This window comes from Lepeophtheirus salmonis, chromosome 10, assembly GCF_016086655.4.
Source record: "Lepeophtheirus salmonis chromosome 10, UVic_Lsal_1.4, whole genome shotgun sequence".
Taxonomy (NCBI): Eukaryota; Metazoa; Arthropoda; class Copepoda; order Siphonostomatoida; family Caligidae; genus Lepeophtheirus; species Lepeophtheirus salmonis.
This window is the reverse complement of record NC_052140.2, coordinates 10,425,279-10,452,296: the sequence shown is the minus strand read 5'-3', so window position 1 is coordinate 10,452,296 and position 27,018 is coordinate 10,425,279. Positions and strand designations below refer to the sequence as shown.

Here is a 27,018-nt window from a genome sequence, read left to right as displayed (position 1 = left end):
CATATAATAATCGGTAATTAATAATGAAATAAATAAATTGTTTAAAATGAAAGACAATCAGGTTTATTATCGCGTTTTTTTTTCTTCATATTTCTCAAGTAGTAGTAATAATAATACAAATGAAACAAAAAAAAGTGGGAAGAGGTCATCTACTCTCAGGATTCGTAACCCAAGAGGAAATTCAGACTATACTAGACGGAGGGAAAAAAAGAGTAAATTGTCATAATTATTATTGAAGGGAAAAACTCAACTTTGGGGTAAAGGTTCTTGTTTTCTTGTTTGTTTTAAAATACAAATTAATAGAATATGTATATAGAGAGAGATATATAATTTCATTTTATTAAAACGCATCTAATTCACCTCAAAAATTATAGTATTTATTTTTAAAAAATGCGAAGGTTTTTTTTTTTTTTTTTTCAATAAGGATTTCTCTCGGGGTGTTTTTTTTTTTTTTTTGTTATTTTTTTTGAGGAGGACAAGGGATTTGGGGTTATAAGTAAGTATGATAGACTCTTTAAAAGGGGCATGATAAAATCATCATCACAATATGGGTGAAGCAAAAAAAAATGTTTAATCCATCTTCTTTACTTTTAAGTATAGCCTTGTACTTTTTTTCGTTATAGTGCCTTTTATATAGTTCGAGCAAATATTAAAGAGAGGCTTTATTACTACACATAATAAATGACCTCTCTTAAAAAGAATTCAGTCAATGGAGCATAGCACTATGCAACATACACAAATAACAGCCATTTCAAAATATAATTGAGGTGAGTATGTTTTGTACATAGTTAAAGAAAACATCAAAAGAGACTTTTCATACAGAATGCGATAAAAAATATACATATAACGCAACTCCTAATTCATATTTAGTTATTAATTAATTAATTAAGGGGGGGAGAGGGGGATAAGAGAAACTTTTGTGTGTAAAGAGAGCATGAATCATCATATTTATTTATTCCCCAAATCAATCAATTCATTCATATATGAAATTGCTCAATCTTAAACCCCTCTTTTCTGACTATTAAATAAGTAAATAACTATGTGTTATTAATATACAAATTATATATATATATATATATAAGGGTTTAAACTCTATAGTTAATATTTCATAAAGTTTTTTGTCTTTTTTTTTTTTTTTTTTTTTAATTATAATTTCATAAATAAATAACCTTATTTTTTCGCTTTTTGTCATTTTTATAGTTTTTTTGGGTGGTGGTTTTTGATTAGCTATGATTGTAGTAATATAATAATAAGAATTAAAATGTTGGACTGAAGAAAATGAAGAGAAATAGAACATTAAAAAAAAATACCAGATTAAGGAAATAAGAAAATCCCGGGTTTTTCGTCACAAAAAAAAAAAAAAAAAAAAAAAAAAAAAAAAAAAAAAAAAAAAAAAAAAAAAAAAAAAAAACACTACGTAAGAAAACCAAACGAAAAAATAAGTTATTATTATAATAATATATATTGAACGTGTATATTGCTCTAACATCATGTTTGACAAATGAATTAAACAAGCAAGGGGGAGGGGGTCATTATTGATTGACACGTATAATTCATTTCTCACATCCTTTTTCGCGCTTCTCTCTTTTTCAAAGATATTTATAATAGATAGTGTGTGTGTTTAAGGTAATTAAAATTCGTCAAAATCATGGAAGTAGTAGTTAATAAGTTAAAAAAAATATAAATTTGTTATCCACTCTCTTCCATCTCTTCAACGAGGACGACGGCGACGACTTTAATCATCTTCTTTTTTAGATTTGACTAGACACTTGGAAATTTTATCATTTTCATATTCATGTGTTTTTTTTCTTTCTTGTTTGAAACGACAAAAATGTATCACTTTTTTAAAATATTATAATTGTATTCGGCATCCTCATCATTAATGTATTTGTAGTAGGTAGTAGACGTAATTAATTATAGAAGAAGAATAGGTTGCTGTAGAAACAGCAGTAGTTTTTAGTAGGTAATGGGATTTTTAGTCCTTTCCCGAAAATATTCGTTCTTTCTGGGGTTTTTTTAATTACTAAAGACCAATAATTATATATATATATATAGCATTTATCACATATCCTCATCGTTATACTCATTTTTGGTTGTTAGATTTGTGTCCTGTTTATGAGTGTGAGAAAGTAACTAACAGCAGTAGAGAGAAGAGAGATGAAAATCTTGATAAAAACACGAGTTGTTACTCTTCTTCTGATAAGGCTCATTTATATAAAATATATATAAAAAACGGAAAAGAGTCCAAATTATCGATGGTATTATTATTATTGGTAAGGTCTGTCGGGTGTTGTTCTTGATGATGGTCCGTGGTGTAAATGTGTGTGTTCATTCAATAAATAAGAAGGTAATGCAGAAATAAGGAAATTCTGGTTGTAGTGAAAATTATTGTTGTTGTTCATGAGTGTAGTAGCAGCCGCAGCCTTCTATCATCAGTCCAGCCATACCTAGGTATAGATCGAAAATAATATACTTGTTATAAGACAAACATCTAATGTATAATACCAATGATATATTAAAGATTTTCTCCATTCAAGTTTAAATGTCTCCACGTAGTTATAGCAACTCCCCCATCACTTGCTCCTGAACGAACGGAGGAATGATCATCATCACTTGTTCCTCCATATCCAATGACATCCACTTCATGATCATCTATTTAGAAAAAAAGACCAGAATTAATTATTTAGTATACAAATTTTATATTAGAGATTCCAAACAAGCGAGCTTTTGCAAAGTTGTCAAGAGAAATAATGTATTTTCTACAAAAATAAAAAAATGTGATTAAAAAATCATAGATCCATATATTCAGGAAAAATACTTGCTCCTCTTCCCCCAAAAGTAAGGTTGGACATCCCTGTAACACTATAACGCCCATAGTCATAGTTTTCTGATTTTTGTAAATTTGAAATCCTTGTCGATTTCTAGGTAACTAAATGTTATTTGCTTTAGAAAATCGGTCAAAATTAAAGACTATTATTTTTAAAACGAGATGATTGAGAAGTTAGTTAAATTCAATAAAATAAGTATTTCAATCTCTAACCAACTGATTCTTCTTCCTGATGTTTATTTTTTAAAAATGAATTATTTGCTCCATATAACATCATCTCTAAAATAGAGCCTTTTCATGGTACGTCATTATAGCTGATGTAGGCCCTTTTTGGGCCCTAAATAACCAAGAATAATAACAATGAAAAAGCTTTTCCCATTAATATTACCGTCAAAATGGGATTAAGAAATAAAAGGACTACAACCTTACTGTATTCAAAAATATATAACTCTATTGCTTAGTTTTATTATAAGTATATCTAACCCTTTAAGGTATTAAAAATATGAAATAAACAATCTCATTGCCATAGTGTAGATAAAGACTAACTATTACACTGGAAAGAATGATATATCTACTTTTGTAGTCCTTAATCTATTATTTTTAGTACATATTACTTTGATTAAATTCAAATATTACACTTTATCAATGAGGCAATACGTTTGTAACACTGGAAGTAAAAACTCTCTCTTCAATGATGATCCATTGATTTTTACAGATATTACTAACAATTGCGTCAATGAAGTTTTTTGAGCTAAACATTGTGGATTTGAAAACTTATGTATTAAATATGATGCGTATGGTGTTGTTAATTATTAAATCCAAAAAATGAGGGCTAAGTCAAAACAAGAAAGCTCATGTACACGAATGTTAAAAATACATTTTGTTCTCTCTGAGAATCATAAAGAAATATAAAAACCAATTAACATTTTAGTACCATTGACTTTGATCGAGTACATTTATATATTTTTTTTGTAGATTGATATGGAAAATTTATCCTTCAAAATACATGCAATGAATTTAAGTGTCAATAGGGACGAATATCGATATCCAAAAAAAAGAATTTTGTCAAAATGATATTAAATAAAGTATTGATACCGACAAAGCAAAAACGTGTTTGGGAATAGAGCAATGGGCTGCAGATATATCTAAACTTGAATAACTAATATGTAGGGTGGTCCAGATAAATTGGGAAAATATTTAATGGCTTATAAGGAACTCATGCTCGACCCTCCCAGAGATAGAAATCGCATAGGTTCATATCCGGGCTGTTTAATGGTCAAAAATCCGGGCTCCAAAAGTGAAGAAATTTTGTGGCAAATGCATCCTGCACTTTTATGGCCTTGTGGGCAAGTGCATTGTCTTGTTGGAAAATGTAATTCCTTACTTGGGCTACAGCACCAACCCAGGGAATGTAAATTAAAATTGCAAAAGCAGAAACAGTAAATTGGCACCACGAGGTTGCCCAGGCCTGCCAATGCTTCTAGCGCCGTGTGGCCGAGATCATAAAAAGAGCGATTTCATAATAAATAATTGAATGTTATTAAATGTAGCTTTAATCGAGGTTCTACCACCCCATCTAGTTCGTTCGATATAAGCCTTTCAATACATTCAAATTTCCCCAATTTATCTGGACCACCATGTATCATTATTTTAGTATTCATAATAATATAACTACTTGAGAAAGTTCCACTAAAGAAGAATCTCCAGCAAATTCAGACTAATTAAACATTTAAGTTAAAATTGAAAGGAACATAATCTGGTTACAAGCTCTGGAATGTTTTAGATTCAATGAACCCCACAAAAGTGTTGAATAAAAAAAAAAATTTCTTAACAGCAGAGTGGTTCTCAACCCCCATGAAAATGAGATCCTATATTACTGATTTTTCTTCCTATAAAATACTTTTTTCATTACTGATAGATTTATTCTATCGAATTAATTACTCATTGTCATAGGAGGATATCAATTTTACGTTTGAATAAAGTTCCAACGGAGGGTGTATTTAAAATTGTCCAAAAAAAACAGAAACAAAAACAAACTGATATCCTACTTTTTAACTAGTCATTCTGAAATTTGAAATATGGAAGTTGAACGTTCCAGACGCCCCTGATAGTATTATAATTATGATACAATTTATGACGTGAGTGAAAAGCGTCTATTAGAGCTTAGGCCGTACGTCTGTATACCTACATAAAGAGACACTTAACCCACGTGACACCTAGGAATATACACCTATCATTTTCTCTTGCTATAAAAGAACTTTCTTTGATACTTTCAAAAAAGTTAATAATTATGTTAGTAATGATATATTTCAAGCCTAAACATAGTAACATTAATTACAACTTTCTGTGTGTTGTACGTACGGAAAAGTAAGTCACAGACGCGTATTAGTAGTAGGAGCAGCTAATAACTAATAGTACAACTACACAAAAATAAGCACGCCTTGGAATATTATTATAATAACTATAGGAAGTATTTAAGTGAAACCAAGGAAACACACACATACTCACGAACGTGAGGCCCATTAACACAAAAACAAGCTGGTATTATTTGTATGAAAAAAGAGCATGGATTACATTTCTATTTCGAATCTACATGACCTTATTCACAAAGAAATTAATCGCATAATATTTGGGATAGAAATATTTACAGCTCTGATATATGTGTGTCATACATTGCCACTCCAATCAGAGCCCGTGATTACGGCACTGATCTAATTATCTTACTTTTCTATTAATACATTCGGGGTCTTCGTAGAATATTTATAGATATATATATATTTTTTTTTTTTTTTTTTTGGGGGGCGGATGGGGTCTTGGTTTTTGGATATCCAAAATCCAAAGCTACTGAAAGAAAATTAAATTTTTTGGAAAATAAATTCAAAAAGGAAATTTCAAATATTATTTTTTTTTTAAAGTTTCAAAAATCCTCAGCTTTTTTCACAAAAAAAAAATTTTTTTGGAAAATAATTTCAAAAATCCATAACTACTCGCAGAAAATTAAATTTTTTGCTCTGCTGCATAATTTGCCCGAATGACTTTTTTTTTTAAAGAAAAGAAATTTTTCAAATAAAAAATTTTAACCCTATTTTCGTGTATAATTTTTCATCTTGATCAAAAAAAAAAAAATTATAGTAAAAAGCAAAAATTTCTTCATCTGGGGGGTCTAAGCCCCTCCAGCCCACTCCCTGCAGACACCACTGAAATTATTTTGATTAATCCTTCGGACACGGCCCAAATTGCATTTAAAGAGATAAGAAAAATCATGAATCAGTTATTGTAAAAATAGATACTATTTGAAAGGCCATACTTCCAGAACTAAATAAAGGTTTATATAGCAAATGAAGGCTTAAGACCATATTAAAACTCCTGGGTATTTAAAACAATATCAACTCATGCTTCCTTCAATCTAAAAGGATGTTCCATTAAGGAAATTAGGGATTCATTATGTGACCATGAGTAAAAAATTTGAGTATTCAGTGAGTTGATAGATTTGAATAATTGGAGAGCATAGACGAACTAAAAATATATATAATCTTCAAGGTGGTGTTACTTTCTGTAGCATGGGCTAATTTAAGTATATATCGCTTGAGGAGGTCACTGGTGTCTCCATGTGATAATGATAATTATCATTTTAGGGAGTTTTATTATTTTGTCGCAAAGTAAACAACGTGCATGCCCAATTGAGTATTTATCCAAAAAATCTTGCTAATTGTCGCGAAAAAGTCTATAAAAAGTAACATTGATTCAACTTTTGAGACATCTAGCGACTCAAAATCATTTATATAAATAGCTCATCAAATCATTAAAAAAATTCTACGTCTGTTATTATTTTGTTAATTCTTCAAGAGAGAATGTATAAATATAGAGTGAGTAGCGACGTTTGAATGTGCTCGTGGAATGTAATACCATTGATTTGGTAGGGTGTTAGCTTCCCTATTATTAAAGCAAAATTTGTATGTTAACTCCGGCCAATCCCGGGTACTATCCCTAGTATTGAATAGATTGAATCCACCCCACTATCATTTTATGAAGCCCATAATGGACGGAAATAAGTAGGATAAATATATTTAGGAAGTAAAAAACACATATCATATTTTGTTAGATATTGTTTTTCTCTTGACAAACCAGATGTTATAATTTATATAATAATAGTTTACTATCTATAGTATCTGAAAATATGTTTGTTGTCCAAAATAGTTGAAACTTTGGTGAGTAACTCGCAACAAATGCTAGATAGATGTGACTGGCTCTTTGGATGACAAACAGCACTTATTTATGAGTGCTGCCATCTTCACTTTAAGGTCGGAAAATTTTCAGACCACCATCCTTTCATAGTCGACTGCGTAGAACCTTCACAGTCAGGAACATATAATAAGTAACCGTCCTATAAATAACATCAGTGATTCCCTACTGAGGCTCCATAGTGTCAGCGTGTCTAGGTCGATGCATGATTATAAAGGATATTGTATTTTCTATATTTAAAAAAAACCCCAAATATTTAAATAGGATGAATTAGAAATCCACCATTATCATTCATATCATAACTACACAGGCAAAAACTTTTGTGTAATCAAAAAGATGATGTACAAGTTTTGAAGGCGCTCGTTCGTGTTAAAGTAGTTGTTTCTATTCCCCTTCCTAGTACTGTTTGTAGTATGTGGTGTGTATACTACAGTATATATGCACATTAGAAGTAACTGTCATTTTTTTCTCTTACGCTATTGACTCTCTACAGTATTTTTTCAACATGGCATGACTTCCAAATTACGACTACTAACACATAACATAATATGTTATAAATATATATCCAACATCACACAGAATCTATTGGACACAATGAACGAAAAACGGCGGGACTCTCCTTAGTTAGATATAGTCACATAATATGGATATGCAAATGTCTTTAACTTATAAATATATAATATAATTCCGCGTGATTAACATATTATTTCCTCTGTCCAAATATAAGTTTGTAATATACCTTACAAACACATTTTTAGTATGTAGATATATAAGGCGTACCTCATCAGTCATCACCCACCTAGTTACAACCTCACATGGCAATTCCTTTTAATTAATTGTATCTTCTCTGTAAATAACATTTTCAAATGAATTTAGGCGAGTTTTCTTTAGTGATGGGACGATTAATCGGAATCGTGGGTTCTTTTTTCTGGAATCTGGATCCGGACAATAATGTTTAATTTGAGATTGCGATTCTTATTTATTTTTGGTTATTACTTTTCTGTTATAAAAAAAATTGTACTCTCACAACTTAAGGAATTTTTGCTTTTTAGCAGAAAATGTCAAAATTAAATTTATTTTTTTTTACAAAAATTTAATTTAATATTTCAAGGAAACAAATTAATTTTTTGAGAATAGCTGTTTATTTTTTCAAAAAAAAATAATTTTTTTGAAAGGAGTTGTGAATTTATGTAATTTATTTTATCAAATTTTTTTCAAAAAATTTAATTTTTGGATTTTTTTTCATGAAAATTCCAAAAATCAAATCAGTGACAGTCAACTTGATTTCTTCTTCTTTCTTTTTTAATCAGTTCTAGTACTGACCGTCAGAGGTACTGATGGTCAATATAATTTTTTTTTTTTTTATTTTTTTACAAAATATAATATATTTGAAATTTCATTTCATTTTTTTTTTTTTTTTTGCGAACAAATTTTCAAATATTTATTATTGAAAATTGGACTTTTTAAATCATTTGTAAATAGTCATGCCCCCCAAAAAAAAAAAAAACATTAAATAAATATATATATAATCCTGCGGACACCCCTATAAGGACCGGTCCTAAGACTGGGCTGGATCAAATAAATAAGGACTGAAACAACACTAAGGACAATAGTAAACGAACGAACGAACTCATTATGATTAATTATAATTATAAAGAGGAAGACGGGGAGCAATGCAGCCGCCATTTAAAGGAAGAAAAACACAAAGGATATTTCAACATAATGGCATCATCGATAGACAGATACCTAAAAAGAAATGGAAAATAATAAAAAAACAAGGGACACGGAACGAACTTTCTATATATATATGGTACAACAACAACCAACCAACCGATGGCATACATATATAAAAGAAGAAGCGTTTTGCAACAGCTGCTGGCTTTATTGTAGATTTATATACATATATTATAATGCTGCTTAGAAGCAATGCTGAACATAATGCTCCATGAATTGAATGTCAGTAAAGAGAGGAGTATAACGACAACAAACTCAGTAGCTTTTAGCCCTAGACGTCCTAGTGTAGTACCTATTAAAAAGGAAATGAAATTTTACGTAGTAACAACCATGTACAATTATTGTTTGTGATATTTTCGAGCTTATAAAAAACCACTCGAGGAGAATTACATTCGTTACTCGTTTCAATACTCATTATTCTTATGGGTATTCAACTTACAATTTATGCCTAAATGATAGTCTTGGGGTGATACAGACAAAACTTCCTTGACTACAGTCCCTCCAGCTCATGCTTTGCGTACGCCCCTGACACAAACAAACACTTATTGAACATTAATTAATTCGTCAGTCAAAAAATTATATTTTATATAGGACTATTTATGAATAATAAGAGTCAAATTCTTCCTCTTTTAGATACAAAACTTTTTGAATCCTCAAAACGTAATCCATGCTTTAATATTCTCAAAAAAAGAAAAATGGGAGAAACATTATTTTTGGCAAGTTACGGATAAATACTTGCATTTGGGACACACAAGCCGAGTTATTGGTGTTTTTTGTTTACTTCATAAAACACGAGTACACATTTACGAGTTTTGCTCGTGACACATCACTAATTATTATGAATGTAAGGCAGAGCGTTTCCTTCTCTCCTCATGGCTTTATACCTACATAGTAATACTTTAATTTATTTATCTATGATCCTAATGTACAGATATTATGTGCAATGTCACTCTTTATAAAAACAGAGGCGTACATGATCATATAATGATAACTAATAATCATATCAAGGTAGATACCGTACTAGGATGTCTCATTTCCCAGGACATTATCGTTGAGCAAGATTCATTTATAGTAAATGATAAATACTCTGAAACGTACATACAGTCAACTCCGGATAAAGGAAACTCCTGTTTTTGTAGATAAAAAGTTGATCATGTCCGAAGTGTATAAAAACCGCCATTTTTGAATATTTTTGTGAATAAGTAATTTTGAAACTCCTCATTTCGAGGCAACTCGTGTTTGATTAGATCCTGTTTTTGACGGACCCTCGAAGATTTTTATCTCATCTTTCAGGGAAAGTGTTTTTTGGGGGGAGTCCCAATATATATATATATCAATATGGATTGAAAAGGAGTGTGAAATGAATAAAAAGTAAACATACAGAACAAAATGTTAGCGCCATGGAAATTCTTCATCCTCATGAATTCATAAGAGTATGAAGTGAATACATAAAAAGGGTGACTGCATGCTTCTTCCATTCTAAGTATTTTATGTATTAAAAAATTGGTATCCGAGAAAACGTTGACTCTAAGAGCGTCTTTTTATTATATCCGGATTTGACCGTTATTTCTTTGGATACTTTAAGACAGTGGTTCAATCCAACCCCAGGGATTCAGCAGATTTCAAAACATATGATTTGTAGTCACTCGCACCGTTCTATCAATGAATAAGAGTTTAGGCAATGTTCATATGAAACAAGTGAGGTTAAGAACCACTGCTTTAAGAAGGAAGAATGCATTTTAAGCTAGTTCGGATACATTTTTTGGTGGACCTGGGGCTGTATAATATTGAAATACACAACTCGTGATATAAAGTTCACTTGCACGCATGACTATGTAGAATCCATATCTCTATTTTTATACGAAAAATATTTAACATCTACCGCAGTGGTTCCCAACCATTCTGATCCATTAACCCCCAAATAACATTTGCCAAGTTGTGGTGAGAGACCAAGGAAACAAAATTATTTGGATTAATACTTCCTCAGAATATTTTTAGAGCCAACTAGTACTAGGCTATATATAACTTCTTAATGTCTGAAAATTTATAAGCACAATATCTATTATAATTTTCAAAATTTCGCAGCAAATGACAAATTCTAGTTTTTCTATTCCTGCTTCAACTATGAAAGTAAATCCTTACTTTAAAAATTCCTACAATTTTTGTAGAAAAAAAATCAAAAATTAAATTGTTCCCTTCCAGAGTGATATTTCTTTAACATTTACTTAATAAATTTTAATTCATTTGGTTATTATAATGAGTTAATGTTGATATTACGCGAATACAATCAGGCCTTAGGCAACCCCAGTTGGGGTCGCGACCCACGGGTTGGGAACCACTGATCTAAAGTGTCACATCTCATCCTGCCTCAAAAATAAATACATTATTTTAAACAAATGGAACTTTAGTTAAAAATAATTTACTTAGGGGAAATAAATATAGGTATCCTGTCAATTCCATGTAGGTGTAAATCCCGGGTATCTTGGGAGATAAACCATAAAATTCCTACATTATCATATGTAAGCTTACACGGAAATGCTTAAAAGATTACTTAAGAACAACAAACAAAATATATTTGAATAGGTGGTAGTAACTAGTTATTTGTATGTTGGCTCTTGTGAACGCGTACAAATTATTATTACACATGACTATCATTATTACTAAAGCAGGGTTAATAACCTGTAAGGGCAATTTTACTACATAACCATGTTGACGAAACAAATCTATGTATGTGTAATAATAACCTTTTCACGACGTTGACTTTGAAAATGCATATGTACGTATTTATATTTGAAAGAAGAATGTTCAGACGAGAATTAACTCTATACCTAGAGCTTTTTACACATGACATCACAATTTTGATTTCGGTCATTATGGGGGCCTAAACAACCACATTTTCATTAATATTAAGGAAAAGGATCAACTATTAGATGTCAAAATAAGGACTAATAAATAGAAAATAATGGAGGATATTTCTAAAAATAACTTTTCTTTATTTATATCAGAAAAAGAAACTCTTATGACAAACAAGAACTGAAGTATATTTTAAATTTTCAGTCTTCAATTTCAATTTAGTTATAACTTTTGTAAGACCTAATTTGGTCTGGACCAGTCTTGTAGCAGTAGAATTCAGTTTACACAAAACAAAAAACTCGCTCTTGATCGTTCAAAAAAGAAATGACTTATTTTTAGAAAGATTTTTATTGAATGTTTTTGTTTGTTTAATGTATGACTTGTGCTTTGTCAGCCCTTATTTATTCGGTCCAGTCCAGTCTAGTCCTTGGGACTGGTCCTTCGAACTGTCAGTAATGGAACTCATTAAAATAAGAAGAAATAAAGCTGATTGACGTCATCAAGGACAAAGCTTTATAAGTTTTAGGACATAACTAGATGGGACTGCATTCTTCAGTCCTAAATAAGAACGAACAACACTATTTTAAAAAAAACCATTCAACCATTTTACCCGCGTTTGTTTCAAACTGCAGTTACGAACAAATATCGGTCCAAAACGGTCGAAGACTATAACATCTGGTTAACTGTTAACAGTATTCAAAAAATCACTTAAGACAGGTCCGTAACTAGGATTTTTCTTCGGTAGTGGGGGATATGGGCTTTGGGCACAACTGACAATTTTGACAAATTACATTTTTTTTAAATGACAGGCTTTTTAACAAATACAACTCAGTTTTTTCGACAAATTTGGCAAGAAATGAAACAAAAATGCTCTCTAGGACTAATCATTAATATGGTCGACTATTTTGAGTGCTGCTTTGATCTGACTTTATTCATTACTTTTTTAGGGGGACGTACAGACTACTACTACAATAGTTAGCAGCATAGTAAGATCCATTCGCTTGGCGGAAAAAAGGTTCATTAACCTCTTTCCTCTCCTTAGTTTAATATGTGTAGATATTATATTATACATAACGAACAAAGAAATCGTAAGACAGAAAAACTCGTCGAGGTCGTAAAGGAAATGAATTAACGTTAATTTTTTTTCTCTTTTTTTTTTTTTTAAGTAAGGAAGAGCTAAAAAACCAAGCATGATCATAAGTATATATATATGTCTGTTTGTATACATACTTGTACCTGTGATACGCAATAAAATCAAGAATGCGTTTCAAGGTTAAGATTCGTTTCATTTGAATGTTTTTTAGGTACAACTAGATCTATTACACACTTATATCAGATGTTTAGAAAAAGAATACAAAAATTGTCAAAATACAAATTCTTTTGATAAACAAAATATATATATATATATATATATATATGTACAAATTACAATGTATAAAAGTTACAATTTCTACCTTTCTCAAAAGGTCTTATTTAATTATTAGATCATGACTTATTGTCATTACTAACCCCATTCATTGATGCTCAATAATCATCTCATTTTTATCTATTGAGATGAGTTATTTATTAACGGGTGGAAACATGAAACTTGCATACTAGTACAGAAAACAGAAAATAGTATGTCATTCTTAAATAATACACTGAACAAAAATATTTATTATCATTTGCCTCACAGATACCGATAAGCCTCTTGCAAATAGAGTTGCAAGTATTGCAAATAAAGTTCGGGTCTATGACAGCCCACTCCTCGTCGGCGGAGGCCTTCATGACTTCAATGTTAAGGCGAGGGATGCTACAGACACTTTTCTCGATGTGCAGCCAAAAAGAAAAGTCAAGGAGATTGACATCCAGACTGAATGGTGGCCACATTCCCTTGACCCAGAAAGTGATGTTGTTCGTTAAGAAGGTCTGTGAGCGGGGCCCAATCTTGCTGAAAGACGACGTTGCCGTCAGGAAAATTTGCCTAGACCCAGGGGAGCAGGTTGGTCTGAAAATGTCTATGTACATGACTACCGGGAAGCGGATCAGGGGCGTCCTTGAGGGCATCCACATTAATAGTGGGTTTTTTCCGGAGCCATTCACGTCAGCCTGGCCAACTCTGTTAGAGTGTGACTCGCAGGAAGAAGAGTTGATGCCCTAAGCCTTCAATTTATCGTCCGATTTAAAAAATTCAAAAAGCGCAGTTGCTTGAGATACATGCCAACCAGTACAATTACAGACAGTTCTAATTTCCTCACACCGAACCTCTCAAATCAATAAACTACAAGTGTGTAAGCTTCAAGTTTCCACCCCCTATGTATTTACAATATATACGGATATAACTCCGGTCTTTAGAACTGATTAAAACAGAATAAATAAAGTTGTATGACGTATTCAAGGACCGAAGTTTAAGTTTTAAGGACTGATGTGCAGGACTGAACTGGACAGAATTGCTGTATTCAGGACCGATACAACAATATTAACTATAACAGTTAATAGTGATAGCATCAATAATAATTGATACTATCTCTTCATTTTGAACTATTCATATTATGTAGTTATTTATTATCTATTTACGAGTTGGATATAACTCTGGACAGTTTATTATGTGCCACAGGATACTTAATTATCAATGAGTCATTTTCATTATCCAAATAGTCCAAAATGACAGCATTAATATCTAAGGAATGATAAATGATTGAATTATCCTCATGGATGAAGTCTTTGTAAATACTTCATTTAAAAAATGTCATCTCCTTTTTGAAGTTAGCAACTTGTACTCGTAGATATGCAACAATTTGAAATACATATTTTGACAATACTCTTAATCTTTTTGCATTGTTGTTAATAAGAAAGACTCTCTCTCTCTCTCTCTGTCTACACTAACGACGCAGTAGTATTGAAGTAAGGAGCATGATTATTTTTTGTTTGTTATGCAAGACCCACGTAACATGTAGGCATGTCCGTTTTTCTCAAGGACAAGGGAATTAACAATCTGTATTTAATTGATAGAATGGGTATTCAGAAAGTAAGTAAATAATGTTAAAAATACGCTCCTTGTCCTCAGAAATATGTCAACAAACAAACAAAATGATATATAAAAAAACATATCGTAAAAGGCGCGATTCCTATCATATACTACAAGAGCTAAGATCAAAAATGTAAATATATATATATATATATATATATTACAAACTAGGGAAATGGCGTTATCATTCATTATTTTTTGACGTTTTACAAAGTATGAACTTCTATGATGTGTGCACTTTAAGAAGAAAGTATATAATGCATTAAAGGCCTATATTTAATAGTGATACAGGTTTAGCCAGCGGGTTACCCGCGGGTGGAGCTTTATATTTTCAACCCGTAGTGTTCCTCAAGAATGTAAGAGAAGAAATAATGAAATACTATGGTGTTTTTTTTGACACAGTGGAGGGACTATGGTTAATGAAAACCAATCACTTCTTTTTGCTGCTATTGTACGGCCCCTATTCAAATAAGATAAAATGTCACGGGACAGGTTACATCATTCAAAAGGTGGGGAAACTCCGCACCGCACCATTAATACGGAACTGACAGAACCTGGTGTTCCATATGATTTCATGAGTAAAGATGACAGAATACTAAATAATATTAAAGAACACACACATAATAAAAAAATAAAGATCTTACCAGATTCTGAGTTTGAGCTTCCACTAGTGGTGGACGTGGATGAGCATTCGGAGAGAGACCTCCTTTTCTGATACATTGCGTCCACCTGATTGCTGAGTAATTCTAAGCGCCTTCTGAGATATCTTTGTTCCCTCATGAGAGTTTCTTTATGCTGCGTCACTTTCCGATCTTTATCCTCCAGGGACTGTAATGAAAATATTGTTGTTTTGTTATAAGAAGAAGATTTGATTAGAGGTAAGGTCTTACTCGTATAAAGTACTTGGCCTTATTGAGAAGCCCCAAAGTGGTATGCCGCGAACTGTCAGAGCCCACAGGGACAATTTTTTTAAGACTCTGCAAACACTCTCTCAGATGAGCACGGCGGTTCTTTTCGAGTTCATTATGCGTGGATCTGGAAGGCAAAGAAGATAGATGGATGAGATGAGGTTTTGGTGTTTGGTGGTGAAGTTCTTATGTGTGTGCGTGTGTTAGATCTCCTTACCTATTAGAACTGGAGCCTTTTCGGGGTTGTTTATTCAGTCTTTTTTTGTTGTCTATGTTCCAGTCCGAGGCTTTGATCATCGAGTTGGAATGACTACTCAGAAGGAGATGGGAGCTGCTACGGGAAGAGGACGTGAAACGTCGTAAAGCGTTGTTGCTACTACTACTACTACTACTACTACTACTACTCAGACTGTTCTCTTCATTCTTTCTCCTTTCCAAACCGGAGTGGATGAGGTATGGGGAGGCGTAGCCGTGCTCTTCGGCCTCTGAAATGTCAAAATTATGCATACATTAATCACTTGATTCATTCTCTCCACAAACAATCTAAGAAACACATGCGTGACTCAATACCTTTTTCCCTCCGTTCCAAGTACTCTGCAGCTCGAATCAATGCTTCAATGTTCATGGCTGGGGCTGCAAGTCTTAGCGAATAATAATATCAATCAATTCTTCACGTCAAAGTTGAATACTATGTTCGATAATAATATTTAAATAAATATACTCCGTCGGGTCTATTATTACTTGATAGCTGTTCTTCTGACTTGAATGACGTTTAAGAGATATCAAATCACAAGAGGAAACAACATATATATATATATATATATATATATATATTGTATGATTAAATAAGAAGAATGGATGATGATGATGGCGGCCTAAGAGGAGACGTTGTTGTATGTACTTGGATCGTTGCCGTAGTTGGAGCAGGAGCAGCGGTAGAAATGACAAAAACAGGAAAGATACTATGATGAAGTCGAGGAGCACTCACGAGCAAAACTTAGTAATAGAATATTAGCCTAGGTATGTTGTACAGTGAAGTATGTATATTTCAGTCGTCAATAAATAAAGGAATTATTTATCTTTCAAAAGGATGAATTTATTTTTGGTATGAAATTTTGAGGAGTGAGTGATGAGAAGAACAAGAAGAGAAATGAATGATGAAAGCGTGTGTGAGTAAGTGTTGCGTCACGCGCAAGTGTTTTCAAACTACTAATTCCCCCTCTCTCTACTTTACTTTTCTTTCTTTCTTTCCTTCCTTTTCTCTCTCCCTCCCTCTCCCCTTCGTCCGCCAACGCGCCTGCCATACTTCTTTTGTTCTATACTTTTTACTATACTGCCAACTGGAAATGATAGAAAGGAGACTCTCCTTTTTATTCAGCAACTACTGTCAAAAACTCCGCACTCTCTTTGTCAATATAGATGTCTGATATAATTATAACAATCCACATCCTATCCCTCCAAAACACCCCTACAAATAAGAGAATTTACTTCAATGACATACAACTCAGCAATTTATTAGAAGCTACACGAATCAAAGATCCCCTAACTTTCAACTATAAAATAAATTCATGCGCATTCAAAAAAGGTGGAAGTCTTTAACGAGTTTTTGGTAGAAGTAAGAAAAAGCGCACTAGGCTACGTTACTTTGCATGTGTGTGTGCATGCATATTTTGTGACAAGAGAGTTAGAAAGAAGATTTGAGTAAAAGACCTGAACAAAGTGCGCCCTGATTGTTCCACGCAGATGAAACGTCATGATATCGACCAATAGGGAAAGAGATGCTTCTCTCTCTGTATTAAAGGTCGATAACAACAAGCACACAAAAGAAAAAAGAAGAAAACAGGGAGCAGAATATTATGGACTGGTCTGCTGTGGAAGTCATCCCCTACAACAACTACTAACAACTTAACTGTCAAAGAAGAAGAAGGGGGGGAAAAGACGCACCACTAGACTAAAACAAAACAAAAATTATAGACTATACAGATTGTCAACACAACACACACTTGTGGGGAGGAATAGTATTCAGGAGGAAAATGTATAAGTGTCATTTTTTCTTGACATTTCATGACATAAGTAAGATAAGTGGGAGTATCATTCAGTCACTTAGTAGTAGTACTGCATAGTATTATGATTTGCAAGGATCTCGTCCCAACAATGGAAAAAGAATGTGTATCAAAGTCCATATTTTTGATTAATCCCTCTTTCCCAAATTACTTTGTAATATAATAATAATAATATTAAAAAATACTTGTCAAAACTTTGTTCACTCATTTATAGCCAATGAAATCCCCCATTATTTCCTTGAATCTCTCCGTCCTTCAAAATAAATATCAATACACATATTCAGTGTAGTATAATAAGGCTCAAAATATCAAAAGGGTTGAGTTCACACATTGATTCCTAAAAAGACACAAGTACACATTTGATAAACAAAATAAAAAAATATTTTGCTTCACGCAAAAGCTTATGTCAAAAAATACTCTTAGGCAGCAAAAAAACAGGAGATTTCATCCCTTAATGATGGGCATTAAGCCTGGCGTACATGTCATTGACTCGAACCCATTTCATGGAATTACGCATTTACACATGAAACCCCTACATTTTCAAGAGTTTTTACTAGAGGAAGATCCTTGTTATGTATAATATTCAAATATTTAGATTGACACATTTTTTATTATTGATGAATATATGTATCATTAATGATCAAAGTTCATACATTAATATCTGTTTATTATTAAACATGATTATTTTTAACCTATATAAGGAGGTGTAACTCCCTAGTATATCACGTGTAGATTGATAAAACATGTCATTCAAGAAAGGTTACATCATCTGTAGGGTATTTACAACTTAATGTATGTAGAATTACCTTGAGTAAGATAAGACATGCTTCTTTTCCTTCAAAGAAAGAAAAGAAAGGTAGATCCTCCTATATTGAATATGAATGAAGACACACGAGTCATTATTAATGAGTAACTATGTATGTATATAAAAATTCAAACTAATTTTGTATCATTCTATATTCTGATTCACAATTTAATAAATACATTATTTTAAACACTATTTAAAGGATATATACCATATAAAAAACAATTCACAACTCTAACGATTGAAGGTCTTTCTTTCAAATCCATCATCAAATTCACTATTTGTCCATAGTTATTATTTGCTTTAAATAAAGAAATACAAAAGAAAGTCATAATATATCCCTACGATTTTATTCAATTAGGAATGTTTGATGATCCAAGTCAGTTAGATGAACATAATTCCAGGAGCTTGATGATTCACTCAATAATTATTTGAAATGCTAGTATATATTTTGTATGCCTATAAAATGTATGATCGGACTAGAAGGGATTCTTCTTTATGGGCTTTGTGGGGTCAACAAGAACGGGATCTTTCAAATAATGCACTTCCTTCATCTGAGTTGACATATAACCTGCAAAAGAAGAAATGCATTATTACTAGTAAACAAAGTTACTTCAAATCTGATATTTTGTGGGGTTTCTTCTTGAATGAATTAATCTAAAACAATGATGAACGCATCAATACATTGCTAATTGTGTCATCATGCATATAAAATAAATCATTTAAATCTAGGTTAATGGGTTTTGTTAAAGAATTCAAATGGTTTAAATTTTTAATATTCTTCTTGAAGCTGTTCCATTTTGTAAAAAGACATGTTACATTCGTATAAATTTGTCCTTGCCACTAAAGTGAGGAGCATCTAAGTGCTGATTTATTTTTGTTTCCTCACATTTAGTCTCGTATTCATTTCGTCAAGAAAAGATAAGATTTATTTTGGTTCAAAATATAGTTGAGTCTCGTTATTATCATACAAAAAATACATTACGAAAATAAACTTTATTCCCCTAATCTTTATATCTTGGCTCGTACATTAGTTCATTTAATTGATATTTCAAAGTTGTACGTTTTAAGGGGTCTGAAATTTTTGAGGGATGGGAAATTGAGAACAGATCCACTCAAAAACGAATGTAATTGAATTTGAACCCAACAACTTGTAGGAGAGTAAATAATTACGAAAAAAGATACTTTACAATAATATAGAAGGAAATACCTAAAATTATCCATTGGTATTTGAAGAAATCAACTCATGTCAGGAGGGGAATAAAGTGTATTAGTCAAATTTTAGCCACACACGGACATCCTTACTCCTGAGATTTATTTTTATTTTCTTATTATTGTAACTCATGGTTGTTTACAAATACACAACTTATTTTTTCTTATAACTAATAAAGCATTTGCAATCATTTTTTTATATCTGTTGTCTGAGTTTAAATGGTTAAAACACCTGTATATACTAAGAATGCTTATATTTGTATATACTTATATAAATGACGTCCATTTTCAAAATTCATAGATAAAAAAGATATGGTTCTAACCTAAATCTTGTGCTCTTTTAACTTCATTTTCGAGTTCATCTTGCATGGATTTACAGAGTCCTGTAATATGAGATTTATAAACCAAACCAGTATGTGGAGAAATAAACTGAGCCAATAGCTTGGGATTCTTATAATCTGGACGAATGGAGATGGCATAACGACGAGGACAAAGGATACACATTGTGCTTTCCTTTTTATATGGATCATCGATACATTCGAGAGGCTAAAATTAAATTTATAAATATAAAGAGTATAAAAAATTAATATGTTATTTTTCTGTGTGTGTGTGTGTTAATTATTATTCGATATACCCGTAAATATCCATTCAATAATCAATTTGAAATGCATGCCCATTAAACATTTTTCATCAATCATATTCAAACTGATATGTTTCCCATTTTACAAGGTCGAAATGAACAAAATAAACTAGTTACTTTGATTTTGGACTTTAGCTATACTTGTCTTAAGTCGAGTTTCATTGTTGACGTTTTTCAAGAACGCTCCAAATTATTTCAAAGGTATTAGTTAGAATTTAAATAATTTTTTTGTAGCTTTCAAAATGCTATAGCATCAATCTCTAGGGAGCTAAGTGGAAAACATAATATCCCGAATTATTCAGTGTTTTTGACAAACGTTAATAATTAAGCTGGATATCAGCTCTTGAGGGAAGCATAGCCAAGGTTCAATATCAAAGTAACAAAGTATGAGATTCCATAAGTTTTAGGAAAGTCAAATTTGAAAAGGACTAATGCGCATATAAGCTCAAGCCAATCACCGTATAACAACGGTATAATAACGAGGGTCGTCTGAAAAGTTTTCGACATCAATGTGAAGATGGCGGGACTCGTAAATAAAAGCTAGAAACATCTACCTAGCATCTGTTGACAGTTACTTAACTAAGGTTTCAGCCATTTGGAACGTGCAGTTGTTAAGTTACAGCCATTTTAGTGTTTTTTGTGAAAATGGACAAACTCGAGTCTCGAGCTGTCATTAAATATGTATATATATATATATTCATTTTTTTAAAAGAATAACTTATAAATAGATTCAAACAAGGTTTGGGTCAATGAGTAATATTACTCACCGATCAAGTAACATAAAATTTAAATCAATAGATGAAATTAAAACTCGTCAAATTCTGAATATTTCATATAAAGTCTACAACAGAATATATGTAATTACTAGTAGAAAATAAATACAGGAAATTTGAGATAAAACAATCTTGAGAATAGCACACAATGGACATGCATAGATTGATAAAAAAAAAGAATTATCCTTGCGGTATATGATTATCATGTTTATATATAAATTTTTTGATTTAAATACTGATATGAATGATAAAATCATTCATCACCTAATACTCTGAAATGAATCCTTCCCATAAAGAATTACAGAGGACTATGAAACAATAGATATTTCCTTCCGTATATCAATAAGACGATTTGACAAATATTTTTTATTTAAGATGTGTCAAATTCAATCTCTACTCAAGTAACATTTCACCAAAAATATAATGTTTAGTTATATTAGAGAAGTGATCCCCAACTTTTTCATCACACAAGAGAACTTCATACATTTTTAATTCCTACGGCATATCAAATATGTTCAAACAAATGTTATATTAAGGTAATTTCTAACAGATCCCTTGGCAATACACCTTAGAGACCAAGGGATTCAATGAGCTCCGATTAGGAACCACTGGTTTATAGCAATTGTATACAATTGATAAAATTTGAAAGTGTTAAAGACAGTACGGATAACAATCATCGTTCAGAATAAAGGTACTAACAACATCAGTAGTGATTGTAGGTAGAATTAGTAAAAAAAAAATCTTTTTGGTGATGAAATATTAGAGTAACTCTTTATTTCAGCGTTTTATAAGCAGAAATATTTTTAGAACTATATAATATGTTTTCATCTAAATAATTAATCATATCCGAAAGAAGTAACAGCTTTCTCATTTTTTAAATAAGTCTATGGCTCAAACCTTATTAAAATACAAACGTATTTTGCAAGGTATGTTTTCCACATCAATTTACAAAAAGTACCTAATATATCAAAATATTAATAGATTCTTATAATTATCTATGAGAAACATTTTCGAATTGAATAACATTCATGCCTGAGCTTTCCTATTTAAACTAGAACTTAAGTTTTATAGAGAGATAAACTAAGAAGGTGACAATACTCTTGAGCACGACTTAGGCCTGTCGCGATATGCAATTAATCGATTAATGGTGCCATAAATTAAAATGAGCGATAATTTTTGCCGGCTGTTATCAATTCTATCCACACGCTTCCAAGTAACTGGATATCAAGTTTTTAATCCGGTGTTGGTATTCATGCTCGGAATCTGCAAGACTAAAGAAGCTACATATTTGCATATGACATATTGAGGGATTTGCTTTCAGTCATGTTTTTTTTTGTTGTTTAGTTTCCACCTTTTTTTTTTTTGCACAAAGGTTCTATTTGGCATGTCTGAGCCTAATACTTATCATTTGTTGAAATACAATCTGGTTTACATCCTTTTTATTTAGTGTTTAAATTGTATTTCTTGTTTTTCGTTTTTATTCAAGAGCATTTTTGGTTAAAATAATTTTATTTATTGTTTTTGGATGTTTTGTTAATTAATTCTGGGTATATTTAATGTCTTTCAGATATCCAGTTCCAGTGTTCTTTAAAAATAAAAGTTTATTGATTAAGGATGTCTTGCATTACTATGCAATTATCTTTATATAAGTTAGAAATGGAGTCAACACGGCAATATTATCGCTAATAGCAATAATTTCTGGGGTAATGAATCGCACAGAAAAAATTTGTTCTCGTGACAGGCCCAGCAGGACAGTTCGTACACTCAGCTTCCTAGATAAGAAGTTTTAAAAAGACGTGCAAATCACGGATGATTAATAATTAACTCTTCATTGGTTAGTGAATGTATAATATTAATGACAATAGACCTTTGAATCGGTAGTCAATAGGGAATAAAGCGTTTTCACGTGACGTCAGCGTTGTTGATCTCGGCCATTTTAGGCACCTAATATACTAAGTACTATATGGATAAAAACTATTTTTTCATTAATATTAAAGAAAAAGGGTGCACTAATGTCTTTCAAAGTGGTACTAGCAAATAGAAGAACTTTAACCTTACTTTCTATGAATTAAAAAAATCCCTCTTATACATAGATTCATTATATAATACTAAAATGTATATTGTCATACAATCTGATTTCTATATTATAGATACAAACTAACCATAACAATAGAACATTCTTTTCCTGTCCATAATCTCTATATATTTTTTTTCTTCAAATTTAGACGTTTCATAGGTATCTTCAGTAGATATTAATTTGATTATATTGAAATATCAGTGTTGATCATTGGTTATCAAGTAGTATTCAAGGCAGATGCTAAGTCTTTTCATATTTTTAAAGCCATTTCATTGAGTTTCATGAAGATTTATTGGAAATTAATCCATTTTATGTAGTAAAAATATCAACTTTGAGACCCCAACATGAGGCCTTCTCCATTTATGATACAGTGAAAAATCTCTTAAGAAAATAGATTTGATCATTTAGTACAACTAGTATAATTAGAGACAAATATCTTATTCTTTCCATTGTAATAGTTAATTTGTAGCTACAAAATGGAAATAAGAATGTATAATGATGTAATAACATATTTTGAATACATTTTAGAGTCATATCTATCATAAAACTAGACATTAGAGGAATATATTTTTTAATACAGTAAGGTGTAAGTCCTTTTATTTGTTGGTCCCATTTTGACATCCAATACAGTTCATTTTTTCTTTAATATTAATGAAAAAAAGGGCTTCCATTCTTGTAAAACTTGGTTATTTAGGTTCTCAAAATGCCCGACATCTACAATGCTAGCTGACGTCACGTGAAAACACTCTATCGACAATATATAAGCAACGGTCAAACGGATCCTCAATTTAAGTGTTAATATAACAAATAGTAAGGTAACAAACAAAAATAAATTATACTTCGTCCTCATTTGACACAGATATGCTCTGAGAAGTAAATCTTTGAACGGGATGAGGAGTATTGAATAGAGGAGATTTCATTTCGAGGGGATCCGCTTTCCAGGAGGGCCCTAATTTCATTCTAGCATCTTTTATAGGATTGGATCGACGTAATCGCTTGCCTTTGCGGGCATTTCCCATTAATATCGAGGATGTACATAATCTACGAGTTGTTCCAATGAGTACTCCAGGTAAAAGTCCCATGTTGTTCAATAGACAATATTATTTATAATAATATTATATTAACAGATGAATAATAAATAAACATTGCAAAGCAAATCAAGGGGACCATATGACCTAAGAAATTCGGCCAACATTTACGAGAAAAAGAAAAATGAATATTATCTCATTTTTAAAATGTATTAATAAGTGTCTAATTTAAAATTTTCAAAAAGTTTTAAATATATAAATTGAATCTATTTTTCAGTATTAGTATTAGTAGTTACTGAATGTCCTTTCAGCTGTTCAACCTCTTTTAAAGATGCAAGGTGACTATAGGAGATGTAAAAAAGGAGACTTGCTTCAGACTTTGACTTCACTCTATTGTGAGTCAGCTGTCGATGGAGATGTTCTTCTATTGACTATTCAGTATTCATTCAAAATTGGACCATTTTTCTCATTTACTCCATTTGCGGGATATTAGGAATCCATATTTCCGATATTAAAGTAAAGGGTATTGGTCTCCTGGAGTAAAATCTCATCTAACAACTCCATTAATGCTCCTTTATTTCATATGTAGCTAAGTGTCAGTTACTCAAGAGGATCACTTTCCCATAGTGGACTGCAGCGAGGAACAAAAGAAAACTGACTGATTTCATTTCAAATCATTTCATAAAGAAAATGAAATGGAAGACTTATTCTATTTTAAATCTTTAGCCTTGTCATCATCAATTCTATCATTTAATCCAATACCAAATATAGTCAATCCGTTTATATTGTAATTATTAATTTGGATTGACTGTCATTTGTTAGGATGAATATCAATTATCATATGTATTATGTCAAATAGAAAATACTAGTTGGATGCTCCTTATCAAATGTTTGGCAATTGAGTCTAACAAAAGGTCGTGTTACTTCGTCACTTCCGATATTAAAGTATAATTACATATACTGATCATGAATTATTAATTGTAAACATTCCCAACGTCCATTCGACATATAGTGAGTGTTTTAAGGGAGAAATTAATCATTTAAATAATGACTATGTACAAGGATTGTTTGAAGCAAATGTTGGGTAATTATTTAATTAAAATAAAGCACCTTAAAACTAATACTTTATTGAAATAGAACTGACAAAAATTTAAGATACTTAGTTTAATTTAGAAATTAAACCATTCGATGAAGGTCTTTCATTGCAATATGTATGACACTTATCGTTTTATTGATTAAATTTTTTTCATTGAAAATGAAAAATTTAAATGTAGTTCGGACAATGTGGTCTATATAATTATGATCGTCCTTGTAGGAGTGATTTTGCTCCATAAAAATGTACACCAATAAACTTGATGCGTCTAGAAGAACATACATCATCAAAAATTATTGCTACTTTTGGATGTTTTGACGGAAGCGACACTAACCGTAAGATATGTGCTTGTAAAAGAGGATATCCCTGTAATTAAATTTAAAATTCCTGGCAATTTTCCCAAGTATGAAATGCTTGGCATACGATTTATTATAAACAATTATTCTTTATACATAAGTCCTTCAGTTTTCCCATAGCATACACGTTACTAAAAACTTCATTGAGTACCTTCTCCTCTGTCTTGGTTTTGATATATTGTTCTACTGTTCAGGATTTTATTCACTATTAATCATACTCAGAGTCCAAATCTATGATAATATTACACGAGTCACACCGCTCTGTTAGTATCCAACAACATAGCAATACGTGGAGACGATTCTATTACTTTACGGGTACACTGTATAAGTTTGCCCACACGTCATACTTTCTCTTTCTATCTCAACATTGGAGACAGCGACAGCGGAAAGTTGAAATTCAATTATCGCAACCTTTAAATTATAAGGTAATAACTGCAAAGAGAAGAATATATTCTTGCCATTGGAGTAGGTGGAAAAGGATCTCTACTTTTTCGAGATATTTGGACAATTATCACTTTGGAGGATCATGAAAGTAGATGGAAGGTCTCATTATATAAGAATATTATGAGTTTCTCTCTTATGGAGTATAAACGGGGGAGGGGAGGGACTGGGATTCGATCCATAGACTGAAAAAACAGGTCGGAGGAGATCACATCTTAGAAATAGTCTGATTACTTTACATAATGAGATGTGATCTCCTCCGGTCTCATCTTCAGTCCACGGATCTACTCCTAGTCGTTCTCCTCCTACTCCAATAATATAGTATTTGCGTCGCTTCGTTTAAAAGAAGTTATTTCTTTATTATTAAAAGGTTTCGTTAATTGAAGTTCAACTTTCCGTGGTCGTTGTCTCCAATTTTTAAAAAGAAAGATAAAGTATGACGTACGGGCAAACATGTACAGTGTACTCCCTAAAAAATAAAAAAATGAATTATTATTCAAATGGAAAAAGGGGGAACGAATTGAATACGAATTAAAAAGGGAATTAGGAAGAGTATTAGACAAGGTATGCTAGCATACGTAGGATCAGCCCTCCTTTACTGACGGTTGGTCAAGCTAAATAAAAGGATTGTTTATTTGACGTCAGAATCAATGTGAAAAATTTATATGATATTAAATAAATATTGCATTTTAATCGTATTCATAGCATTCAATAAAATTATTATTATTAAAATTTCCTAGACATCTATTCATATAGTTACTGGTGATGGAGTCCTGCAATAAATCTTGGATCTGTGCTGTTGCCATTTGTGACAGACCTAATATTATAATGTTGTTTACCAGATTTCCCTAAGGATTGATCAAAGAGAAAGATTTTGGAAAGAGCTTGTCATCGAAATGGTCGCTTAGAAAGACATCCAGAATTTGTGAAAATCATTTTGAGGAAAGCAATAAGAAGCT

General features: G+C 31.5%; 2 protein-coding genes across 3 annotated transcripts; both read right to left on the bottom strand.

Moving 5' to 3' along the window:
- Nucleotides 1-2,008: 2,008 nt before the first annotated feature.
- Nucleotides 2,009-16,818, bottom strand: LOC121125731 (max dimerization protein 1). 2 transcript variants are annotated; one of them, XM_040720930.2, is made up of 7 exons: nt 16,313-16,432; nt 16,142-16,259; nt 15,789-16,056; nt 15,554-15,698; nt 15,308-15,491; nt 2,506-2,652; nt 2,009-2,447 (listed from the first exon to the last, which is right to left on the bottom strand). In XM_040720930.2, exons 2-6 carry the CDS (start codon nt 16,194-16,196, stop codon nt 2,516-2,518), a joined length of 789 nt encoding a protein of 262 aa, XP_040576864.1. In that variant the 5' UTR covers nt 16,197-16,259; nt 16,313-16,432; the 3' UTR covers nt 2,009-2,447; nt 2,506-2,515. The 2 variants fall into 2 exon arrangements, with proteins under 2 accessions (XP_040576864.1, XP_040576863.1); XM_040720929.2 differs by having other exon boundaries at nt 16,142-16,818.
- A 1,755-nt stretch (nt 16,819-18,573) lies between these two features.
- Nucleotides 18,574-25,909, bottom strand: mRpS18C (mitochondrial ribosomal protein S18C). The gene is made up of 3 exons (XM_040720931.2): nt 23,981-25,909; nt 19,975-20,197; nt 18,574-19,010 (listed from the first exon to the last, which is right to left on the bottom strand). The coding sequence occupies exons 1-3, from the start codon at nt 24,221-24,223 to the stop codon at nt 18,919-18,921; spliced, it is 558 nt and encodes a 185-aa protein (XP_040576865.1). The 5' UTR covers nt 24,224-25,909; the 3' UTR covers nt 18,574-18,918.
- Between the last annotated feature and the right edge of the window lie 1,109 nt (nt 25,910-27,018).

Coding starts and splice junctions, on each gene's coding strand:
- LOC121125731 (XM_040720929.2), bottom strand. CDS start 16,196: ATGAACATTGAAGCATTGATTCGAGCTGCAGAGTACTTGGAACGGAGG. Junction 15,699..15,788: donor AAAGGCTCCAGTTCTAATAG/GTAAGGAGATCT, acceptor TTTGCCTTCCAG/ATCCACGCATAATGAACTCG. Junction 15,492..15,553: donor AGGCCAAGTACTTTATACGA/GTAAGACCTTAC, acceptor TTTTCATTACAG/TCCCTGGAGGATAAAGATCG.
- mRpS18C (XM_040720931.2), bottom strand. CDS start 24,223: ATGGGACTTTTACCTGGAGTACTCATTGGAACAACTCGTAGATTATGT. Junction 20,198..23,980: donor CTGTGTCAAATGAGGACGAA/GTATAATTTATT, acceptor ATTTAATTTTAG/CCTCTCGAATGTATCGATGA. Junction 19,011..19,974: donor TAAAAGAGCACAAGATTTAG/GTTAGAACCATA, acceptor CTTCTTTTGCAG/GTTATATGTCAACTCAGATG.